Genomic DNA, 23,936 nt, shown 5'->3' with positions numbered 1-23,936 from the left:
TTGGCCCTTCTCCTTCAGGACGTTACGCCTCTCTTGGCCAAGGGAGCTATCGAGCGAGTTCTTGTGCCAGAAGTAGCTTGTGGTTGTTATTCCCACTACTTCTGGTACCAAAGGAGGTCAAAAGCCTGCGTCCTATCTTGGATCTCAGGATGTCAACCGCTTCCTCTGGAAGGAGAAGTTCAAAATGTTGATAATGGCTCATGTCCTGTCTGACCTCAACCCTGGAGACTGGATGGTACAGTTGGACTTGCAGGGCGCTTATTTCCACATCCCCGGTCTGCCAGCCCTCAGGCGTTACCTACGTTCACAGTAGGCCACGAGCATTTTCAGTTTACCATGTTACCCTTTGGCCTTACCAGCGTCCCTCAGGTGTTCATGAAGGTGATGGTGGTGGTCGCAGCTCATCTGCGCAGATCAAGGATTCCAGTCTTCCCCTATCTTGACAACTGGCTGTAGAAGCCGAGCTCGCCCCAGGCTGTCGTCTTCCACCTCCAGACTAAAGCAGACGTCCTGCACTCGCTGGGGCCCACTATAAACGTTCCGAAGTAACACATGATTCCCTCTCTGAAGATCCTTTTTATCAGAGCAGTTCTGGATATAGCACAGTTTCGGGCTTATCCTCCTGAGCAGCGTGTCCGGGATATTTGGGCTATGATATCAATGTTTCAGCCTCTAACCCGGATTTCGGTGAGAATGACCCTGAGGCTGCTGGGCTTCATGGCCTCCTACATCATGCTAGTGGATCATGCCAGGTGGCATATGCAGGCTCTGCAGTGGGACTTGAAGTTCCAGTGGGCACAGCATCAGGGGTATCTTTCCGATTGCGTCCAGATCTCGGAGGGCACGGAACACCAATTGCAGTGGTGGCTAACGAACCAGGATTGGGTCAACGGCCGATCCCTCTCCCTTCCCCAGCCAGAGTTCACAGTGGTGACAGATGCATCACTTCTGGGATGGGGAGGCCACATTGGGGAGGCGGAGATCAGAGGCCTCTGGTCTCCAGCAGAGTCTGGGCTCCACATCAACCTTTTGGAGCTCTGGGAGATTCGTCTTGCACTGAAGGCTTTCCTTCCTTCTGTCAGAGGAAGGGTGGTGCAGGTGTTCACAGACACCACCACCACCATGTGGGACTGCAACAAACAGGGTGGGGTGGGGTCGTGGATCCTATGTCAGGAGGCTCCCCGCTTTTGGACGTGGCTGGAACATCAGGGCATGTCCCTGGTGGTTCTACACCCTGCAGGTTCTCTGAACGCCAGGGTAGATGAACTCAGCCAAAGGTGCATGATGGATCACGAATGGCGTCTTCACTCGGAGGTGGTGCAAGGTCTCTTTCAGCGGTGGGGAGAGCCTTGGTTAGATCTGGTCGCCACCGAAGAGAATGCTCAATTTCTGCTGTTCTGCGTGTTGGAATTTCCAAGGTGGCACTTGCTCGGCGACGCTTTTCATTGAGAGTGGAATTGCGGTCTTGTATACACCTTTCTGCCCATTCCACTTCTGCCCAAAGTGCTGAAGAAGATCAAGCGCGACCGGCCCCAAGTCATTCTTGTGGCTCCGGAATGGTCATGAAGAGTCTGGTATCCTGAGCTCTTGAACAGATCGGACTGCCTCTTCAGGAGGATCTTCTGTCACAGCAGAAGGGGACGGTTCTCCACTTGACTTTAAAGACTGCTTTTCTGGTTGCCATCACCTCTGCTTGCAGGGTGAGTGAGTTTCAGGCTCTGTCTTCTAACCTCCTTTACTTGCTGTCCATCCGGACAAGGTTGTTCTCCAAACTAGACCTTCTTTTCTTCCCAAAGTGAGAGTTACCTCTTTTCACAAAGGACTGACCATCACTTTGCGCACTTTCTTCCTGCCCCGCATCCTTCCAAGGAGGAGGAGAGTCTCCACCGTCTGGATCTAAAATGTGTGTTATCATTTTATCTGGATTGCACAAAACAATTACCGGTGGACGATCAATTCTTTGTTGGCTATGTGGGCACCAAGAAAGGTCGGGCCGTGCAAAAACGGACTATCTCTCGATGAGTCGTCCTTTGCATTAAAATTTGCTGTTCCTTTGCGAAAAGGAGCCACTGGTAGTACTGCGCGCCCATTCCACCATGGCGATGGCAGCCACTACTGCTTTGGGACGTGGAGTCCCCCTCAGTGCCATCTGCCAGGCAGGCATGTGGGCATCACTGCACACATTCACTAAAGATTACTGCCTGAATGGTCAAGTCCGGAGAGACCGCTTCTTTGGCCATTCAGTTCTCCAGAACTTTCTGGTGTGAACTTGGTTCTCAGACCCACCTCCAGGGTTGGTATTGCTGGGGTATCTATTCTAAGGTAAGGAATCTATAACTAATAGTCTCTTTCAGATGAGCAAGTTACTTACCTTCGGTAACAATATATCTGTAAGAGACCTATATTAGTTAAAGATTCACTACCGCCCCACCCATCCTCCCCATTCTGCCAACTGACTCTTTGAGTAAGGGACTTCTTTTCAGGGCTCTAGTTTTGTGCACCAATGATCTGTGTCTTGCATGGCTCTGTGCTTCTGGCGTGGAATGTCTTGTAAAAGAACTGACGTCAGTGCGCAGGGGCGGCGTCTAAGTAAATACTGCGACGTCATTCCGGCGATCACGACGTCACCGACGAACGCGGAGTCAACCAACGCCACCTACCAACGCGCAGGGGTACTGCTGCGAAAATATTCTCCGGATCCAGTCTGACGCCAGGGGGTAATTCTAAGGTCAGGAATCTATAACTAATATATTTTTCTTACCTAGTAACTTGTTGTTCACTATACGAAGCTTCTCTCTGAATGAGAAACCTTTCTGGGTCTCACCTCGATTGTCAGTTTCTATTGATGATAAAACAATCCACCCAAATCACTTTCAACATGATTCTGGTTTGTCCAGTGATTGACCAACGGAGCAATGAGTACTTTTATAAAAATTCTAGACTTATGCTGAGTAATTCGTTGGCGTACTTCCTAGTTCGTTTTTCCAATACATAACATAGTACATGGGCAGATTACTCTGTTTTACAATTGGAAAACATGTTATGCTTCCAAAAGATGTACTTCTTGTTCGCGGCAGATGTCCACGACGGACCCTCATCTTATTTGTATGTGGCGTCTGGGCGAGCACCACGACTCCACGGACTGCGACGCCTGCCAACACCTCAAGCCGAAGTCCCGGTTGCAGCGCCGGATGATGCTTATTTCGGCACGGCTGTCCTGGTCGGAGTCGTCTCGTCCCCCGGCCTCTTCATCGCCGGCAGGTCCCTCTACTGTCCGTTTTGCCATCTATCGCCCTCTGGGGCCCGGGGCTGTCGTTAGGCACTTGTAGGTATGTCGAGGCGCATGTCGCCGAGGTCTTCGACCTCACTTTCTTCTGTTGTCGGTACCCGGAACATTCCGGATGTGCACTCCTGACTGTGGCCCCCCCACTCTATCTGCCCTATCCTGGTGTGGGGGCGACTCTGGCCCAAATGAAGGCCTGTGCCTTGGCTTTGCAGGCCTCCGTTGGGTCCTCTCCCGTTCCTGGGGCGTCCTTGGGGCCTCCGCTTCTTGCGGGATCCCCAACGGACTCGCCGGTGGGTTCGTCCCCGGCGCCGATTGAGCCATGGCCCCCCAGGGATTAGGAGATGTGGTGTCATCAGGGCGCGGTCAGGCTGGGTCCCCTCTACGGTCCACATGGAGTCATCAGGGCACGGCCGAGAGGGTCCCCCTCTATGACCCACGGCACTCCTGCCGCGCTGCATAGTCCCGCAGGGCTCCCTGCGGAGTTGCAGGTGGTTGCCGGTGCACGCCCCGACCTTCCGGGCAGGCGGCCGCCTGTCCGGAGCCGGGGTTGGCGACGTTCCGGCGCCATATACTCGCCGCCTCCGCTTCTTTCTCCGGAGTCGGATCCTGTTGTGGTTGAGGCAGAGTCGACGCCGGTGCAGTGCAGGAGGCTTGCCTCCCCTACTCCGGCACCTTCTCCTTCTTGGGAAGGGGAGCTTGTCGTGGTTTCGGCGCCATATGGGGCCCGACTCGACGGCGAATGTAGCCAGGTCGGCGTCTGACGAGGCACAATCGGCACCAGCCGACGAAGTTTTGGCGCTGCATTGACGCCGGGTTGTTGAATCTTCTCCGGAAGCCTCTGGAGAGAGGCCTTGTCATCATGGACACTGAATTTTATATCAGAAAAGGCAACGAGCATGTACAAGACACTGACATCTACCAGAAACTTTCTCAAGATCCGACAAATAAGATATGCCAGATGTTGGATTTGATTTTGGATAAAGCAGAGGAATCAGGCTGGATCACATTGACAACAAAAAGGTACCTTAGACAAATTTACCCGAGGAGACCAAAAATCTACTTCTTACCCAAAGTGCATAAACACTTATCCAATCCTCCCATCAGGCCTATTGTATCCGGCTGTTCGTCTATTTTTGAAACCTTGGGCATCTTTATAGATACGCATATGCAAACATTCATGCAAAATTGGCCCACATACTTGGAGGACACATCACATTTTCTAAGAAGCTTGACCTCTATTAATCTTGATGAACATCAAAATCTGACTCTTTGCACAATTGACGTTGTATCATTATATACATCAATTCCACATAAATTGGGCCTAGAAGCCATGGAATGGGCATTGCTGAAGATGGACAAACCAGTAGAAACTAAGTATTTAATCATGCAATTGTTGGAGTTTTGCTTGTATAACAGTTATTTCAGTTGGCAAAATGAATATTACACCCAGCTAAGTGGCACGGCCATGGGTTTCCCTGGAGCCTGTATCTACGCCAATATATTTATGGCTAAACTGGAATGTGATTACATACTGGAAGACAGCACATGGAATGAAGGTATCCTATACTACAAAAGGTACATAGACGATATTTTCCTAATTTGGAAGAAACCACTAATAGATTTACAGAGAAACATCAACAGCTTAAATTTAGTGAATCCAAGAGTTAAGTTCACTAGCCAAATAAGCAGTACGACAATTCCATTTTTGGATGTAACAGTGGGAATAAAGGGAAAAGTCATCGTCACAGAACTATATAGAAAACCTACTGACAAAAACACATCACTACAATATGGAAGCTTCCATCCAATGACTCTAAAGGATAATCTTCCAATATCTCAATTTATGAGAATAAAAAGAATCTCATCTGATCAAGCAGACTGCACAAAGAAATTTGAATTTCAAAAGCAATGCTACCTCGAAAGAGGATATCCGGAAAAACTTATCATCAAGCAAATGGAAAGAGTAAAAGTTATACCACGAGGAGAGTTATTGCAAAAAAAGATAAAAGTTGAAAACAAAAGAATGGTCTTCACATCCAAATACTCTACCGCTTCAAGAGACATCAAAAGAACTATAAGTAAAAGATGGGATATTTTGCAAATGGAGAGTGATTTCGGAATACTATATGAGCAAAAGCCATTGTTTGCTTATAAGAGATCCCAAAACTTAAAAGAACTTCTCAACAAATCAGAAAAAATCGAATCTTGTCAAGAAATTTTCAAAGGCACAACGAAATGCTTCAATTGCAAAAACTGCAATAACGTAATCACAGGGAACTCATTGCAACATCCGCAGACAGGAGAAAAAATCAAATTAAGGCATTCAGCAAACTGCAATGCAGAACACGTCGTATATTCAATTAAGTGCCCCTGTGGGCTAATATACGTTGGCAAAACAGACAGGAGACTGAAAATCCGTTTATCAGAGCATAAGAGCCGAATTCGCAACAAAAACATGACATCTTCACTTGCAAAGCATTGGGCCGAAAATAATCACACTATAGCTCAAATACGCTTTCAGATAATCGAGCAGGTTCCACAACGATTGGGACTAGACAACGCTAAAGCTTTACTTAGGAGGGAAACTTACTGGATCCGCAAACTTAAGACTGTGGCCCCGAATGGGCTCAACGATAAATTGGATATGATATGTTTTTTATGACCTATGGTCCTAATAAGACTCTAAACAATCAAAGTTCCAGACATGAACTCAAATATAGAGCCACCACAAGTAGCTAGTAACAATACTTCATCCTATGTATAAACGTAGATAGCTACAATCTTCAAAGGAGAAACTAACACAGTGTTACACAATCACAGGTCGTGATAATGAGCACCATGAACATTTTTTCAATATTATAATTTATTATTAATGTACAATAAGTATATGAATCTCTATGGGTATCAAAAGTTGACATGAAATGAATACTCCATATGTGCTCAACATGAAGATCAGCATTACCTTTTTTCTATTTTATCTCTATTTTTTCTGATTTTCATCTTTCCTCATAATTTGCTTTTCTGACTGTTCACAAAATGCAGTTTTTCAATTCCGATGTAGACACATAACTGGAACACTGGCAATTAATAATGCCAGGAATTAACTCGATAAGTTAATACATTATAATTGGGGCATCATTAAACCCCAATCCATAGCCATTCATTCTAATCTTTTCGCTCACTTAGTTCACAAGATGCATTACTAGCAATGAATACTAATTCACTATTCACAACCTCCCTCTATTATAATCGCGAGCTACACCATTCCACTATGGCCGCCAAGATTCCTTCTTCGCCCTTAGTCTCTCTTCTATATCGATTAAGCAAGCTCGACATAGCTAAAGGACCACGGGTGCCAACGCGCTATCATCACAACTCGCCGGTCACAGAATGAATATGGAGTTGATTACAACGCCGTTTGGTAAGCCCTAAATGTTAACCCGCGCTTTACGGGATTGACAATAATAATCTACGACAATCCGCTAAAACAAGTATTATCTCACTTCTCTTTTAGCGTGAGAAGGATTAGAAAGACGTTAGCGAGCCATTAGACACAAAACTCTGAACTCGCAGGTAAATGTTTACTTAACATTACATAATTCAATTGCAAACTACCCATGTGTAAAATAGTTCATGATACCACTTTCACCCGTTTAAACCCAATAGATTCCACCATTTTGGCTACGTGATTTAAACCGAACAGGTGAGGCAAGTGTTTTTATGTAAATACTCAAAAAATAAGCACGAAGAGGAACCTTCTCTTATTTATATGCCTTCGACTCATTTACAGATTAACTGGTTCTATCCGGAAATACAGGTATTTACTGCGACTTATATCTTAACATAACATATAGATACATACTGGTTTAGCATACACTCTTACTCTTTCGTTTCCTTGATCCTCTAGATTCAAAAATTTCAAACCACAGCACTTACACACTAAAGACAACCAATTACCAGGGTAAGGTGATTTATACATCACTCTAAATGTAATTGACAGATTCCTTTTTGTAATAACATCAATACTAATAAGAGCTTCCTATTCTCTCCTTTTTCTTCTTCTTTTTCCTTCTTTTTTCTTTAGACCCCTGACGAAGGGGTGCCAACCCCGAAATGCATTGGGTTACAAGTGTAATTGTGTTGTATCGATTTGTGTTTTACAATCTACTGATTTGTGTTTTACAATTGTAAATGAATTTTGGATTATTCTGATGCAATTATTTTGATGAAAAAATGATATGAATGAATTCGCATTGACTAAAAACTTGTTTGATGTAAAAACAACAGTTTAACATGGACTATTGGTTTCATTTGTTATAACGAGCAAAAGTAGTGCGCACCGGAGTCCTGGAGATCTAGCGATCCCAGGCCATATTCATAGTTTATAAAAAGTTTAGCAGGCACTAATCTGGTGCTGCACACATACCGATTAAATGTAAAAACTTGCAGAACTTGAGTGCATTACCCTCATCCATATACATTCTGGAGAGAGTTTGGCATCGCCCTGACACCTGGCGACGCCGGAGGTATTCTTGCCTGTCACCCCCCTTCCTCCCCCCCGTAGAATTTGTGGACCCTGCAGGAGCCCCAGGACTCTGCAGGTTCTTTGCCTCCACAAGAGCCCCATCAAGATCCCCATTCTTCAATGGGGCTCCCTTCAGTTGGGCATTGGTTGCACCCTCAGTGTCTTGGGAGGGTTAGCGTGTGGCCCTCCCCTACAGATGAGCTGCTGTCTCCTCCACGGAGGGCTACAGAGGCTAGTGCGGCTTTTCTGAGAGTGGTCTCCTTGGCCATTCGCATTTTGAACATGCAACCCCCTTCGGCCCCTTTGTCTGTGGACCTTCTGCTTGAGGTCCTTCATTGTGGGTCCGGGAACGTGGAGCCGCTTCTGCCTTTTGAAGCTTCGCTTTATGATGCTCTTTTGGGTACCTGGGTTCGGCCAGCTTCAGGTGAACCGGTAGCTCGTTCAGTTTTGCACCGCCACTGTCCTGCTCCACATGATCCGGTTTGCCTTTTTGTGCACCCTGAGGTGCAGGGGTTTGTTTTGCAAACTGCTTGGCCCTTCCCTGACTAATGCTTCCTCCCTCCCAGGAGTCCAGATGGCTTGAGTCATGGGGTCGGAACACCTTTGCCTCCACTAGTGCTGCCATACTGTCCTTAAATACAGTGTGTGTTTTGGCCTGGGCTACCTCTGCCATGTGGGACTCTGCAGAGTCTTTGCTTTCTGCCACCTCGGAAGGCGCTTGTGTTGACCTCCTTCATCTCCTCTGGGATAGCCGTGACCTTGCTGAATTCACGATCCGCTCGCCCTTCGATACTGCGGATTCATTAGGACAGGCTATGGCAGGTTTTGTTGCCCTGCAGCGCCATGCTTGGTTGCGAGGTAGCGTCTTCCCAGAGAATATCCGGGAATGACTGGTTGATTTGCACTTTGATGGGGTTTTGTTGTTTGATGCTCACGCTGAATCGGCTGTTCATCGCCTTCTTGCGGGCTTTCTCCCTCCCACTTAGGCCTGTCTTCCTCAGGCGGTTGTTCTGGGGTAGTACCTTTTCATTCAGCATCCCTTCGATGCGTTATGTGTTTTAGGCTGGCAGTACGCCTTAGGTCTTCTTTTCGTTTGTCAGGGGTGATTACCCTTTCATTTAGCAACCTTTAGATGCATCATGCTTTTTGAGCTGGTAGTTGGCCTGCTGTGGCAGTGTTCCACAGATTGCTGTGTCTGGTCCTCTGACTGTGGTTTGCCCTAAGAGGTGTTGCCCGCTGTTTGGGGTGTGCATACTCCATGTGGGGTACTTGTATGCTTTTATATAGCTCTGCTTATATCAACTGGACCTAGAGATCCCTTGGGCTCTTCGCGTCACCTGGTGCTGTTATGTTCTGTTGTACTGTACTGAATGTTGTGCCTTGGCGCCATCTTCTGTACGCCATGGGTAGTCTGGCTTTTGCCTCATTCTCCTCCTTGGGAGGGTTTTGTGGTGTTTCTCCCACTTCTAATGCGGCTATCACCTGCCATAAATAAACTAGGTGTGCTCCTATACAACCATGTTGCATAGTCCTGCCTCGTTTACCTATATATACATATATACACACACAAGTTGCCATGGGTATTCCTCTTCCAACGTCGTTGCCTCTCTTCGAGGCTGCAAGGTCTGGTCTGATGTCTCCATGTGTTAGGGAGCTTTTCAGTGCTGTTTGCGGGATTGCCAATAAAGTCCCTCTTTGCGTTCCACTTACTGGGATGGTTTCTCAGTTTTACACTGCTCCTTTTCTTAGTGCTCAGGCACTGTATGATATCTTTCTTTCTGGACACGGGTTACTTTCCTCCACTTGGAGGGTGTGGTCTCGAATTCGGAGATTCTTCCGCCGTTTATATGCCTTGGTGCTTTTGCGCCTCTACTGCGACTTCCTTCAGAAGTCCCTCTTTCCTAGGTATTATCCTATTATTGTATCAGCTGGTTTGCGGGACAACTTTTCTGATGGCAGTTGTCCTAGGTCTTCACCCTGCATATCTGTGTTCATGAGTAGATCCTTGCTTTAACCTTCGAGCTGCCTGTTCGGGCAGTCTAATGCTTCTTTTTTTTTTTAATCTTTTTATTATAGTAACAAGCTCCATAAAATTGCACATCAGTCGGCATCGAAAGTTCATTGGCACAAACAATGAAGTCAATCACACAAGCATTATGAACAATATGACCTGCATACAAAGACCAAGCTCCTGTATATCCACATATGTAGTAACATAGGCCTCCTGTAGGCCACAGACATAGAGGGCCATCCCCAAACCATCAACAGCAGTCCGCCCCCAACATATCCCCCCTCTAATGCTTCTTTTAGCTACGCCACCTTGTGGTCTCTGTGGTTATTTGCGCGGTGCATGTTTCTGTGGTGGCCTGCTTCAGCGGGCTTTACATTGCTGCTGTTCGCCCCCGTTTCCCCCTTTGGGACTGGACGTGCACTTGGCATGTTTCTTTCCCGCCTGCTATTCTCAAAACATTGTTTGGTTTCTACCTTTTGCCCCTTGAATCTTGGCTGTGGCTTCTCCAGCCTTCCTTCCGTGGGCTAGCCTGGTAGACTGTAGTTGCGCCTCTTCATGTTCTTCTCATCCTTTGGTTGGTGTCTGTATAAAGTACCGTTGAGTGGAGAGTGATCCTTCTTCCTCTCTCTTTTTTTTGTTTTAGTATATAGCTGGTGCCGTTTCTACCTGTCATTCTTATACAGGTATGGTGTAGCTGCATTCTGGCATTTTTGGGATGTCTTGTATCCGGTTATCTTTTGCTCTTCAGAGCTACTTGGGTTGCATTCTGGCCGTTCGGCCACAGCCTCCCCCATTGTCAGTAACTCTGTTGCCGGCTATAGTGTTTGACGCTGTCTGTTGTTCTGTAGCAGACCCACCTCCCCTTTGGGGTATGGCTGTGGTATCTATTCTAAATTTATGAATCTGCGGCAAGATGTCTATCAGATGTACGAGTTACTTACCTTCGGTAACAATGTATCTGATAGAGACCTTTCCTAGCCGCAGATTCCTTAACGCCCACCCACCCTCCCCATTCTGCGAGGACCTTGCCAAGTGGTGTTCTCCTCTGGCCTTTTTCTGTTGCTATTGTGTTTTTCTCTCACGGTTGCTCACATTGTTGCACCCCTTTGAGAATTACCATATACAGCTAACTCCCTCTAGGAGCTTCTTTCCTTTGATTCACCTTCACCAGGAGATTAATTTTCTTCTCCTGTTGCTTTCCCTTCCTCCCGCCTTCTCTATTGACTCAGGGTTCTGGTCTCCTCTAAAGTCGTCTTCTTTGGGGATCTGTGGAACTCTTGTTTCACACTTCCATTACTATAGAGGAAGTGCCAGCCTTTTCATACCTTCCTGTAGCAGACTGTTGTTCTTCTGTGCTCCGTTCTTGCTGGACGGCACGGTTCTACATGGTAATGGCAGTCTATTTCTGTCTGTTGAGATATTCTTCCCTTGTTACACTTGGGGAATGGTCTTCGCTCCCTTGCGGAACTCTTTCTCACAGCGTTTCTACTTATATGTAGGCAGTGTCTAGTTCTGTCTTTTACGATGGTGTCTTGCACCATCCTCCATCTGTATTCACGGATTTTCGCACACTGTTCCCATACTTTCACAGTTTTTGTTGGTGGCTCCGCGTTGTGCAGCGGAAAAGTTTCTCTGAAGAAAACTGACATCAGCGTGCCGGGAGGGACTTGTATGACCCCGCTGACGTCACGTACATGGACAGCGCCAGGGCGGGGTCGTGTGGCACTGTCCCCTGGCGCGCAGAGCGAAAAATTCCGGATTCAGTCTGACGACTGGGGATATTCTAAGTTAAAGAATCTGCGGCTAGACAACGTCTCTACCAGATACATCGTCACCGAAGGTAAGTAACTCTTACTTCTTGTGTTATATTTTCACCAGTATGTTATGTTAAATGAATTTATTATGCGCACAGCTACTCGTGAGTATCCCAGCGCGGGTCTAATGGGGGGCGGTAGTGGACTTCAGATGAAAAGATGTGTTTCAAATTTTGTTGTAAGCCACTGGATCCTGAATAGTGCGCAGAGCCAGCGAAGAGCATTCCAAGCAGTAGTTGCCTTAACTGAAAAGGAGCTACCACCCATCCTCTGCCGCTTAAAACGTAGGAATCTGGCAAGGAATAGAGATGCGGAGTGTAAAGAGCGCGCAGGGGCATACAAAAGAAACCCACCTCTGCAGATAAAGAGGACCACATCCATGAAGCGCGCGATGGGCCAAAATCAATAGTTTAAATTTAACTCTGGCTGCTAAACGCAGCCAGTGATATAAACACACCTGGTTATGGACACTGTCCCTGGCTGACAGTCCCGACAACAATCTGGCTGCTGTGTTCTGGACCACCTGTAGCTTCTTCAACAGGTAGGCCGGGATGCCAGCGAAGAGGGCTTTGGCATAATCCAGCCGGGACATGATCAGCGCACACGTAATCGTTTGTCTCGCCGCAGCTGGCAGAAGAGGAAAAAAACGTCTAAACGATTTGAGCAGGCCGAAGCAGCCACCGGCCAGCTTCTTAATGTGTGCCGCAAAGGAAAGCTCTTCGTCAAACCAGACCCCAAGGTTTTTTGCCGGTTTCCCCGTGGAGGTCAGACCTGGGTAATCGGGAGGCCAAAGCTGCTCTCTGAAATTCGAAGGAAAAGTGCCGAAAAACAGAATCTTCGATTTCCCTTCATTGCATTTGAGCTGTGCATGCTCCATCCAGTTAAAAACTGAGGCTAAGCAGTGTTGGGCCGGAAATACGGAGTCCGCCCCTTTATCCCAGGTGAGGTGCAACTGGGTGTCATCCGCATACGCCATCACCTTAGCCCCCAACTCCTGTGCTAAATATATCAAAGGAGTCATATAGATGTTAAATAGGAGGGGACTAAGGGCAGACCCCTGCGGGACACCTGAGGGGAGGAAGAAAAGGGTGGAATCCAGATCTGCTCGAACCGACCTTCCAATAAGGGGCGGAGCCATTCCCGCACAGTGCCTGACAACCCAATCTTGGCCAGATGAGACAGAAGCAATGGGTGTGGAACCGTGTCGAATGCGGCCGAGAGGTCGAGCAAAATAAGCTCCGCCCTCCTGCCCGTGTCTAAGCAGTCCCGTATAGCCTCTGCCACTTCAACCAGCACTGTTTCAGTGCTATGTGACGAACGGAACCCAGACCGCGCTGGATGTAAAAGTGCCTCCTTTTTCACAAAGTCGGTTAGCTGTTTATTTACAACCTTTTCACATACCTTTGCTAATGCAGGGAGGAGAGAGATAGACCGATAGTTCTCTGGGCAAAGGGGTCTAGTGATTGCTTTTTAAGGAGAGGCCAAATCTTAGCCTCCTTCCAGGACAAGGGGACCATCGCTTCCTCAAGGGAAAGATTGATAATGGCGGTCACTTCTACATTAACAATCTCAGCGGCCGCTGCCCACGTCCTAGCCGGACACGGGTCAGAAGGAGAACCTAATTTTAAAGCTTTAAGAATTTTGAGACATTTTTGTGGGACAACTGGCCTAAATTCAGACAATGAGCATCCAGTGCCTACTATGGGGTAAGCCAGGGCATCCTCTGAGTAGATATTCAGAGGAACCAAGTCTGCTTGAATCCCTAAGATCTTATCTCTAAAAGAACGAGAAAGAGTGTTACACCATGAGGGTGAGGATGGCATTACACTGGCTTGGGCCACGGGAGACCTAAAACTCTGGGCGATCGCATAGATTTCCCTATCGTTATTGTTGGCAGCTTCGATACGGGTTGAATAGAATTGCCCTTTGGCCAACTTAATCGATGCATAATAGAACTTCTGGTTATCTCTAAGCTTAGTCTTGTCCGCTGAGCAGTATCCACCCCTCCTCCATATCCGTTCAAGAACTTTACATCCATGTTTCAGGCCTTTAAGTGCAGAGTTGAACCAGGTTTTGGACGGTGATTCTCTAGCCAGTCTGTTCGAACGAGGAGGGGCCACCGTCGCCACTGCCGACGAGACCTAGCTAGAGAACTCCGCAACCTGAGCATCAAGCTCTCCTACCAGTCTTGGTTTAGAGGCTTCCAAGACTGTGTTAAATGCAAACTGATCAATTTTACCAGAAAATGATTCATGGCTTGGATATGCCGAGGGCTCGGCCCTGGACATTTCCGAAGAAAAATAGGTTATATAATGAACCGACCAGATAACCGGACTGAGCTCCTTTAATTGAATAGGAAAATGAGTGCAGATGGGATCAAGAACATGTCCAGCCTGGTGTGTAGGAAAGCTGACATGTTGGGTAAGATGCAGCCCCTCAAGCAGGTCCTGTGTGTCCTTACTATCTGTCTGGTCCAGATGTACATTCAGACCACCAAGGACCAAAAAAGGGGAGAATCTGACCACCCTGGTAGCAATGGCGTCACCCCAATCCTGGAGAAACAGCCCCGCTGGGCTATAAATCAGTGAACCTCCAAGAGTGAAATGTGCAGACAGCCGAATACTAAAGTCTAGGGCTTCACAGCTACCCAAGGAAAAAGCCTATACCCTGTCCCACTTCATTATATATGATCGCAACTCCACCCCCTCGCCCCACCGGCCGATCAACCCGGGAGATTTTATAACCTGAGGGTGTTGCTCAGGGAACAATCGGATCGGAGCAGGAGTAAAGCCAAGTTTCTGTAAAAGATAATAGATCGAGTGAGCGATCCTCTAAAAGATCAAAAACTTCAGCTCAATGTTTCTTAAGAGACCCCACGTTAATAGAAGCTGCCCTAATCAAATAAGCCGATGACGGTTGTTCTAGTATAATGCCAAACTCATTTGAATCAACCTGACCTGGTAGTTGCTGGAACCCTTCAGACATGGCAAGCATGATTAAATATCTTACTCAGATCCCAGCGCTTCCCCTGACAATGATGAATGGGGTCAAGCGCGTGTAGTGCGGCAGCCGAGTATCTGTTTCTTGACCCGGCAAGCTCCGGGCAGCGTGCCTGGCGCTGGTCGCTTCCGGGGCGCAGACGGGCATGCCTTAGGCACGCTAGCGGCGCGTCGGCTGCGCGCCTGAAAAGCGCACATTGAAATAGCCTCTGGTGCGAGAGGAACTAGACTGCCAACTCTGCAAGAGGGCGGTTCATCTCGGCACCAGGGAGTAAGCAGGAAGAGCGCCGGTAAGTAGTGAAATGTGCAAAAAGCAAAGAAATATAACATTTTATTGTGCGGGTATGCGGGATTAATTTAAAATCAGAGTAGCAGTTTTAAAAATTGCAATGTCAAGCAGCAGTAGAGAGCGTGAACGAGGCACACCTACCCCCTAGACTCTCACTACCAAACAGCGCGCATTGAAACAGCCTCTGGTGCGAGAGGAACTAGACCGCCAACTCTGCAAGATGGCGGTTCCTCTCGGCACCAGGGAGAAAACAGGAAGAGCTAAGGTAGCTAGGGAAATGTACAAAAAGCAAAGAAACATAAAATTTGATAGTGTGGGTATGCGGGATTAATTTAAAATCAGCCTCTGGTGCAAGAAGAACTAGACTGGGGAAATATCCCATGTGCATTGTGACATCACTCTTTTTAAAGGTACCTGGCACTACACTTGCACGGAATGCTTACATCGGTATCTTTGGCATTTTATCTGCTATCAATACTGACTTGTAAGAAAGGGGGCTGTTATATCAAAGGGTTTTACCCTTTCTGTGTCTTTGGATATATGTGATAGTAAATATTTGCCAAGATTCTTATAAGCCAGCCATTTCACAAATTAGTGAAAGAGGTAAACACTGCCAAAAGATCAGATATGATTTTGGTATTCCCCCTGTCCTTACAGTGCATAAAACAATTAGATCAAACCTAAAAAGAAAAAAATATTCTAAACCTTGCACCTTTAATCCAACCATACAAAATTGGAGGAAACAAAAGAAAGAAGCAACAATATTTTAGTGACATCCCTAAATAACAAATCTCAAGCAGAATAATCCTGGACTAGTCTTTCTTGCTGCTACATTGTATAACAAAGTTACATTGTGTTGACCTACAAGAAATACAAATGACTGCTTCTCTCCGTCCTTTTTGTTCTTTGAATGGAACTTTAGTTTGTGGCTGTTTATCAGTGTTTATTTGTTTACATTGATTTTTTTTAAACATATTTTATTGCCTTTTTATATTTCACAATGCTCATGCAATATCTACAGTTCAATATCAATGTCTTCATCTATTTGTTTACATTGATTATAGCTGGTACGTTTTCAGTGGAGTTTTATCAGTTAATATAGGTTTAAACCTAAAACTGAATAGCCTAAATGCAAAGTTACAGTCTGCTTTTTTACATTCATGTTTCTCTTTCAGAGTTTCATTACGCAATGTTTTCTATTGTAAGATGCCGCAATGCAATTCCATTAATTCTTTTAGAAATAATCTGATGAACATTCATAAAAAATTGTGATTCTGCTCTCATGCTTGCCTTGAAAAACCAAAATGGGCTCTGGTTTGTTTGTGTGTATGTGTATATAGACACACGTTGGAAATTGTACAATTCATTTTGTACAGAAACCATGCTTGACCTTTCTACAGAGCTTTTGGTGAATGGTTATTCTCTTCTTTATGAATTGCAGATGACATGTAATGTTTCTTGACTAGAAGTTGTGATCAAAGTCCCAATTCATTGTAGAATATAAACATCAACAGTGCAGTTTTTCGGCAGAGCAACTGTATGATAAACCGCACTAATCAATACATTCTCCCCATCACAATTTACTTAGACTGGTCATTATAATCTTGAAACCTGCCTGAGTGTTGTGCTGCTGTCACTTGCCATGGTAATGGCTGGGTCCGGAACGCTAAAAGCCCTCCAGCTTTGTCGCTTCATGCTCAAAAAGACTGGAGGTGAAATGAATTATGGATTTCATCTGGCCCATTCCATGGCTTTGGGACTGCTGTTCTTGGGAGGAGGCCGGTACGTATTACCCTTAATGGTATCTTCTAACATACTCCAATATATATAAACTAATTATGTTCTATTTATATTTTGTAATATTTTTCCTCTGGGGAATAACAATGATGTACACAAAATGTATGGTAATGGGCAAAGCACTAACTCTGTTCCCACCTCATCACAAGATAGTGGCTATGCCTAGGGCGTCATTCGTATCGAGAAGGAGATTGTAACTATATGGGAATGCTTCCTCTGCCTCTACACTGTTGGGTTGAGACACAATATGTTGATGAGCCTGTGGGTTTAACTCTTGGAGGAACAACCCCACAAGCCAGGGAGTATTTTTTAATCTAGTTTAGACCACCCCCATTCAGGAATAATCATCTTGGTGTACAGAACAGACTAAAAAAACACAGTGACCGTGGGTCCCAACAACCCAGGTGAAATCCAGTGACATCACATTATAGCAAGGAGTAGATCTCACCAGAAGAAGTCCTTATGATCATAAAACTATGGTTAAGAACCTAATTTGTGTGTCCTCCTCACCCTATGTTTGTGACCACATGGATCCCCCCATCTGCCCCCGCCGGTGAGACCAGGGGAGGCTATTTCCCTCAAGTATAGGCTAAGTAACTACACCACATAGATATGCTCAAGGTTTGTATTATGAGTGTTTGTGTGTGTGTGATTATCACTTTGAATCACTGACCAAAATGACATAGTAATAAAAAAAGATATGGATTATTCTCAACAAATCGGCTGCAAGGAGGTGCATGTAATTACCCACCCCCCTCCCCGTGTGCGCACGCTTTCCCCATTACATGCAGCTTCAACAAGACAAACAGGCACAGTAAGATCTGTTCTTACCTTTATCATGGTCTGAGTCAGGACTGTGATATGTAGGGATCCTGTTAACCCTGGCCCAAGACCCTTCTGAGCTTTACAAAAAAAAAATGGGGGCAAAACATGTTAGTTGGAAGAGTTAGGGCTGAATAATATGCTATTCTATTCGGCAGATTTTTAAAGCGCATGGCTACACCACCAGGGCTTCCCAGTGCTGTCTGGACTACCTAAAGTACGAGTACCTAAGGGAACCAAAGGAAAATATGGGTTTTTAATTTCTTTCTGAAGCTCAGGAAATTGTCTTCCAATCCCAAGATGGTGGGCAAAGAGTGCTAGAGTTTGTAAACAAGAAAAGAGAAGGAGCAACCCCCACTTCTGGTTCTTCTAACTCTGGAAACAGTGAGCATGCACCTGCTTGCCTGCTTATATTGTCTAAATCATGTCTGCTGTCATGTTTTAATAAAAAAGATATTGTTTGGACTTACACCAAGCTAGTTTTAATACTTAATCTGTGTCCCTCACCTATAAAGAACAAACATTCTTTCCATTTCCCTAGTCTTCAGTCAAGACCACCTTGGTGGTATTATCCAACCAAGGTGGGACAGAATCGCCTGTGATGAAGCATCCCACAACAATGTAGGTGAGGTTTCCCCTCGATGTTATACTCCTTGCGTTAGGACTGATAGTAGGCTATTTCCCCTCTGGTTGTGATAGAGACAAGACAACAATCCCTAGCATGACAACACTATGCTAATGACTCTCACATTATGTTTCATTCCAAGGCAGTCCGATGATGGCGCTCAGTAATTCTTTTTCATTCCTTGATTGAACTGGTAGTTGGGGGATTAGGTGAAGGTTATTGCTTTTAAATTGAGGTTTGTGATAATAGGCTTTGAGTCAGGACTGATAACTGGGGGAGAGGGTAGTAAATTAATTCTCCATTCAATTCAAAAGTTCTACCATTTTCCTACTCCAGCGTCTACATTTTCTCGAACTTTGTCGAAGACCATAGTTAACGGATAGGTTTAAATTTGTTTTTGTTTCATTATTAGAGTGCTTGTGGTTTTTGTTTTAGCTCTTATCCATTCTCTGGGTTTGGAATGGATAATTCAGAACTTTTTGTTGACTAATTTTGTCAAGAGCATCACTTTTCTTTGGCAAATAAACATCCGTTTGTTACTTATCAATTGTTGCTCAAGTACTGTAATTAGCTAGATCCAAGATAGAGCCAATGCATTATGAGGCTATGCATCTCTAGCCCATGCTTTTTGCAAAGTGTTGAACTGCATGGACTGAGTGTCTAGTTTTCCAATGGTGTTTTATCGACCTCTTGGAGGCTGGGAATACTCAAAGGACGTCCTCATGTGCAAGTTACATCCTGCATATATCCCTCCTCCTGTTACCCCACCTTTACCCTTCAACTCATGTTCTTATTCAACCTTAATTGTATGTGATGGAAAAACTCAATTTTCTGCCCTGTCTTGTTTGTGTTGTCATTTTGTAAAGAATATTGCTCCCTTCTCCTCCTTAAGTGGGGTGTACAATCACTCTTAAGTTGATAAAATAAAATTAAATATCACTGAGTCAAATCTGGCAAATCAAAGCATTTGTATTATAATGATTAAGTAAGCACCTTTAATAAATTGCTCCTTTCTGTATTACATATGTAATTACAGGCAATATTTTACCACAAATTCCTAATGTATATCATAGTTTATACTCCTTTAAATTCTGTGAACGCCTAATTAAGTTGTGGCACTTTTAAAGTACAAATCTAGCTAGGAAATAAATGAGGCCGACTGGCTGTCACCTGTCTAGAGGAGATGCTTCAGTAGACACCCAAACCCCTGTCTCCCTCCTCCAACCATGACTCCTGGGCCATTGTGACTCTTCAACATGCACCATTTTGCTGCTCCTCCCACTGTCTCCCTTGTGGGCCTCTTCATTTAAGTGCCTCTTTGGCCTTCTAAAGTAACAAACAGTGAGCAACCCAGACTACCCTTGAGGGCTTGGGTGATTATAGTAGAAGGGTGAGAGTGCCTTCAAGGGAATTTGTTTAAAGAAACTTGAGTTATTTAAACCAAATTGGGGGGATGAGTTAATGATCCCTGTGTTAATTCAATATTTCTGCAAAATAGACTCACATCACAACATAATGCAATTCAACACTACAATTACATAAAACATAACCACAAACAAGGTGTATAGACAAAAGTTTTTATCAAACAAAAATTCAATCAATATATACAGTAAAAAGGATCTGTAGGTATATAAATGATATGTAGATATACAACGCAACAGAACCTAAAACACCTATCCAAAATAGTACAATCAATGATACAAAAAGGAAAAGGTGTAGGTCGACGTTTCGGTCTCTTTAGAGGAAGTTTAATGAGACCATCTTCAGGACTGGGGTCAATTAAAAACTGTATAATGACAGACTGTAACCTTAATTGAAATCAGGGTGATTGTAGTTAATTCAGACGGACAGCGTCCATAATATAAAGGTTTTCAGAGTCTTTAATCGACTACCGCATCTACACCACTTGAAGGGTTGTGTGCGTGAATGGTTCTGAATCCGACATCCAAGGATAGCCGGGTAGGCAACACACGTCTTTCGAGACGCTTTGGTTTATTTAGCGTGTGGCAGATCTCAGAGTGCTGAAAGGTAGCGAAGCACCCGTCTACCGATGCGCACCGAACTCCGTTTTAGGCGGGCATCCAATTTAATTACTTCCAATATAAGCCACAATCCTCACTTGTATGCGACACTGCAACGTGATTATTTAAACGCAGATCCGCAACGACATCCTATGGGAATCACAGAAACAGTTTCTCCGCCTAAAACGGAGTTCGGTGCGCATCGGTAGACGGGTGCTTCGCTACCTTTCAGCACTCTGAGATCTGCCACACGCTAAATAAACCAAAGCGTCTCGAAAGACGTGTGTTGCCTACCCGGCTATCCTTGGATGTCGGATTCAGAACCATTCACGCACACAACCCTTCAAGTGGTGTAGATGCGGTAGTCGATTAAAGACTCTGAAAACCTTTATATTATGGACGCTGTCCGTCTGAATTAACTACAATCACCCTGATTTCAATTAAGGTTACAGTCTGTCATTATACAGTTTTTAATTGACCCCAGTCCTGAAGATGGTCTCATTAAACTTCCTCTAAAGAGACCGAAACGTCGACCTACACCTTTTCCTTTTTGTATCATTGATTGTACTATTTTGGATAGGTGTTTTAGGTTCTGTTGCGTTGTATATCTACATATCATTTATATACCTACAGATCCTTTTTACTGTATATATTGATTGAATTTTTGTTTGATAAAAACTTTTGTCTATACACCTTGTTTGTGGTTATGTTTTATGTAATTGTAGTGTTGAATTGCATTATGTTGTGATGTGAGTCTATTTTGCAGAAATATTGAATTAACACAGGGATCATTAACTCATCCCCCCAATTTGGTTTAAATAACTCCAGTTTCTTTAAACAAATTCCCTTGAAGGCACTCTCACCCTTCTTTGGCCTTCTGTCACCTTTCCGTGCTGCTTTTTGCCCCCTTCTGTCTCTCTTCATGCATCTACCCTTCTTTCTCGACTGTGTTTGTGCCTCTTTTTGCGCTATCTGCTGCTTTGCCTCTTTCTGTTGCTTTTTTGTGCTTAACCTGATCATACTTTTGCTCTCTACTCTTCGGCTGTACTTTTCTCATTTGCTATCTTTTTTAAAGTTGCACCTAAACAACGCATGCGCTGTCTCTGTGAGACATGTTGTTTACATGCAGTGAGCTTACAGCCCACTGAGAGCTTACTATTTGTTAGCTTCTGCGTCGCTCTCATTTCACGGCATTCAGGCGTCATGTCCTCTTCTTGTGTCTGGCCCTCCCCTGGATCAAGCACCTTGTACGTGTGTCCACCCAAAGCTCCCGTTTTTGAAGCTATCTTTTTGTTTGTGTTCAAGCACGCCATATGAGTGCTTGTGTTTTCAGTTCGTCTGCCATATCCCCCTCTCTGAAGCTTCTATTCCCTCCTACCTGGTCCCTTTCCACGTTGCTGCATCTCCTTCCCATCGCCCTACCCTGTACTCAATACCACTACATTCTACTCTGTGCTTCTGCACTAAACACCACTGCACTCTGCACCATGGCACTCTACACCACTCGGTTCTAGGCACTCAAATTGAGATGGGGAGTCTGCACTCTACAGCACTGCACTTTGCGCCACTCTACTTTGCACCACTCCACTGCTCTTAACGCCACTGCCCTCTGACACTCTACTCTGCATCACTCTACTCTACATGACTGCAATCTGTGCCTCTGCACTCTACGCCATTGTAATCTACTCTGCACCACTCTACTCTGCTACTGCACCCTGTACCACTCTACACCACTGCACTCTACTCTGCACCATTTTACTCTACACTACTCTACGCCACTGCACTCTGTGCCACTGTACTCTACACTGCTCTACATCACAGCACTGTATGCCACTCTACTCTCCTGCGCTCTACTTCACTCACCTCCGCACTCTACGCTATTGCATCACTCTAGTCCACTTCATTCTATCCCAGTGCACTATACTCTTCTCTACTTTGCATCTGTCTACTCTACTGCATTCTGCACCATTACATTATACTCTGCATCACTACTCACTCTGCATCATTCTTCTCTACACCACTGCACTCTGTGCTGCTGCACTCTAGGCCAGCCCATCCCACTCTACGCCACTCCACCCTGTGCCACCCTGCTGTGTCACTTCACTTAGTGCTCTCTACCCCTACTCAATGCCACTCTACTCTACGGCACTCTACTCTGTGCCGCTACACTTTACACCACTCCACTCTACATCACCCTACTCTACGCCACTCTTCTCCACTTTGTCATTCAACTACACTCGAGACCACTTTACGCCATGCCACACCACTCCGCTCCACTCCACACTACTGTACCACATGGCTAAAAGACATTTACAAAGTCAATAGCTTCTGTGTAGGCAAAACCCATTGCTTTTACCAATGCTTGTCTCTTTTGCCATCTTTTAAAAAAAAACACGTTTTACTTTCTTCTTCTCTGCTGTTACTGTTCTGCTTTCCTGCATATTCCACCCTGTCACCCCTCTCGAGCGCAAGCCCATTCGCCACACTCTTCTCTTTTCTCCTGAGTCCTTAATGGCCACTGAGGGAGCGCGTCCCTGGCGCACCAAATGGGAAGCCCGTCTTCTCTCATCTGTGCCCCAACAGCACCCATGGCCAGCCAACCACCCACCGCAGCCCGAGATGCTACTCGGTTGGAACACTCCGTGACCTCAGCTGTGGAATCCCATCCCCACACTGAGCACAAGCCTCCTCCGTACAGGCAGGTGAGGCATTCTTCTGCCTCACCTGCCGCATCTCCTGCACCACCACCTACCTCCAACCACAATCCTCTACCACCTCATCACACCACACACACAACCTCAGCAGACTATTTGCTGCCTTGAACAACACACACCCCACGCTCACCACTGTAATCCTGAGCACTTGCTCACTCGTTAAACACGCATAAAAGTCAGGGACCGCTCTGCTGACCTGCTATTTCTCACTGAAACCTGGCTTAACCCAGCTTCTGCTCCAAATATTGCAATGGCCACCCCCTGGATAGATTGGAAGACAAGACCGATCCAACAAACCCTGAGGATGGATGACTTGCTATCATGTGTTGCAAGGAACTCAGGTGCTCCCAACCCCCCATCACCCAAAAGATTCAGCTTCAGCTCCATTCTTCACAAAATCATTGCATCGCTGGCACTTGCATCTAGTTTAATTCTACTTAGCGAACTCAACGTCCACCTAAACGATCAGTGCATCCAATATCCACTACTCTCATAGAACACTTCATTATCTGTGGACTTGCCCAATGAGTGAAAGACTCCACCCATGTGGCTATATAACTTCTTGACCTCCTTCTACACCAATTTTCCCAATATCATGGTAGACAAGACCATGCCTCTCACCCAGACGGACCACTTTCTCATTCACTGCAGCATACACTTACACAACAGTCCCGATCTACCCACACCACCTGATGCCAATCGAGAGAGATCCCAGACAACTTCTGAATCTCAAACCTTTGGCCCAGACGCCCACTGCACCATGATGACCTAGCATGCTCAATCGTGAACTTCAGCATGTGGATCACCTCCTGTGCAAACTCCATGTCTCCTCTGGTAACAGCCACCACATCAGGAGCCAAGCCTCAAGCAAGCTCTTACACCCCTGGCTCATGAAGCATTACTTAAAGCAGCTAGAAAGACGGCGGTGCCACTCCGACAAAATCAATAGACTCCTACAAAGTAGCCCTCGGGATCTACCACCACGCCTCAAAACCACCAAGCATCTAGCCCTCACTGAAAGGATCAAAAACAC

At 45.6% G+C, this 23,936-nt stretch overlaps 1 protein-coding gene across 1 annotated transcript in view; it reads left to right on the top strand.

The window, feature by feature from the left end:
- The window catches only part of ANAPC1 (anaphase promoting complex subunit 1), an 815,950-nt gene that overhangs the window by 521,780 nt on the left and 270,234 nt on the right, over positions 1–23,936 (top strand). The window contains exon 37 of the mRNA XM_078648767.1: positions 16,513–16,706. Within this exon, the coding sequence (XP_078504893.1) occupies positions 16,513–16,706 (194 nt within the window). The remainder of the gene's footprint in view (positions 1–16,512; positions 16,707–23,936) is intronic.

This window comes from Lissotriton helveticus, chromosome 6 (assembly GCF_964261635.1).
Source record: "Lissotriton helveticus chromosome 6, aLisHel1.1, whole genome shotgun sequence".
Lineage (NCBI taxonomy): Eukaryota > Metazoa > Chordata > Amphibia > Caudata > Salamandridae > Lissotriton > Lissotriton helveticus.
The sequence above is the reverse complement of the archived record's forward strand: the minus strand, read 5'-3'. Positions and strand labels throughout refer to the sequence as shown.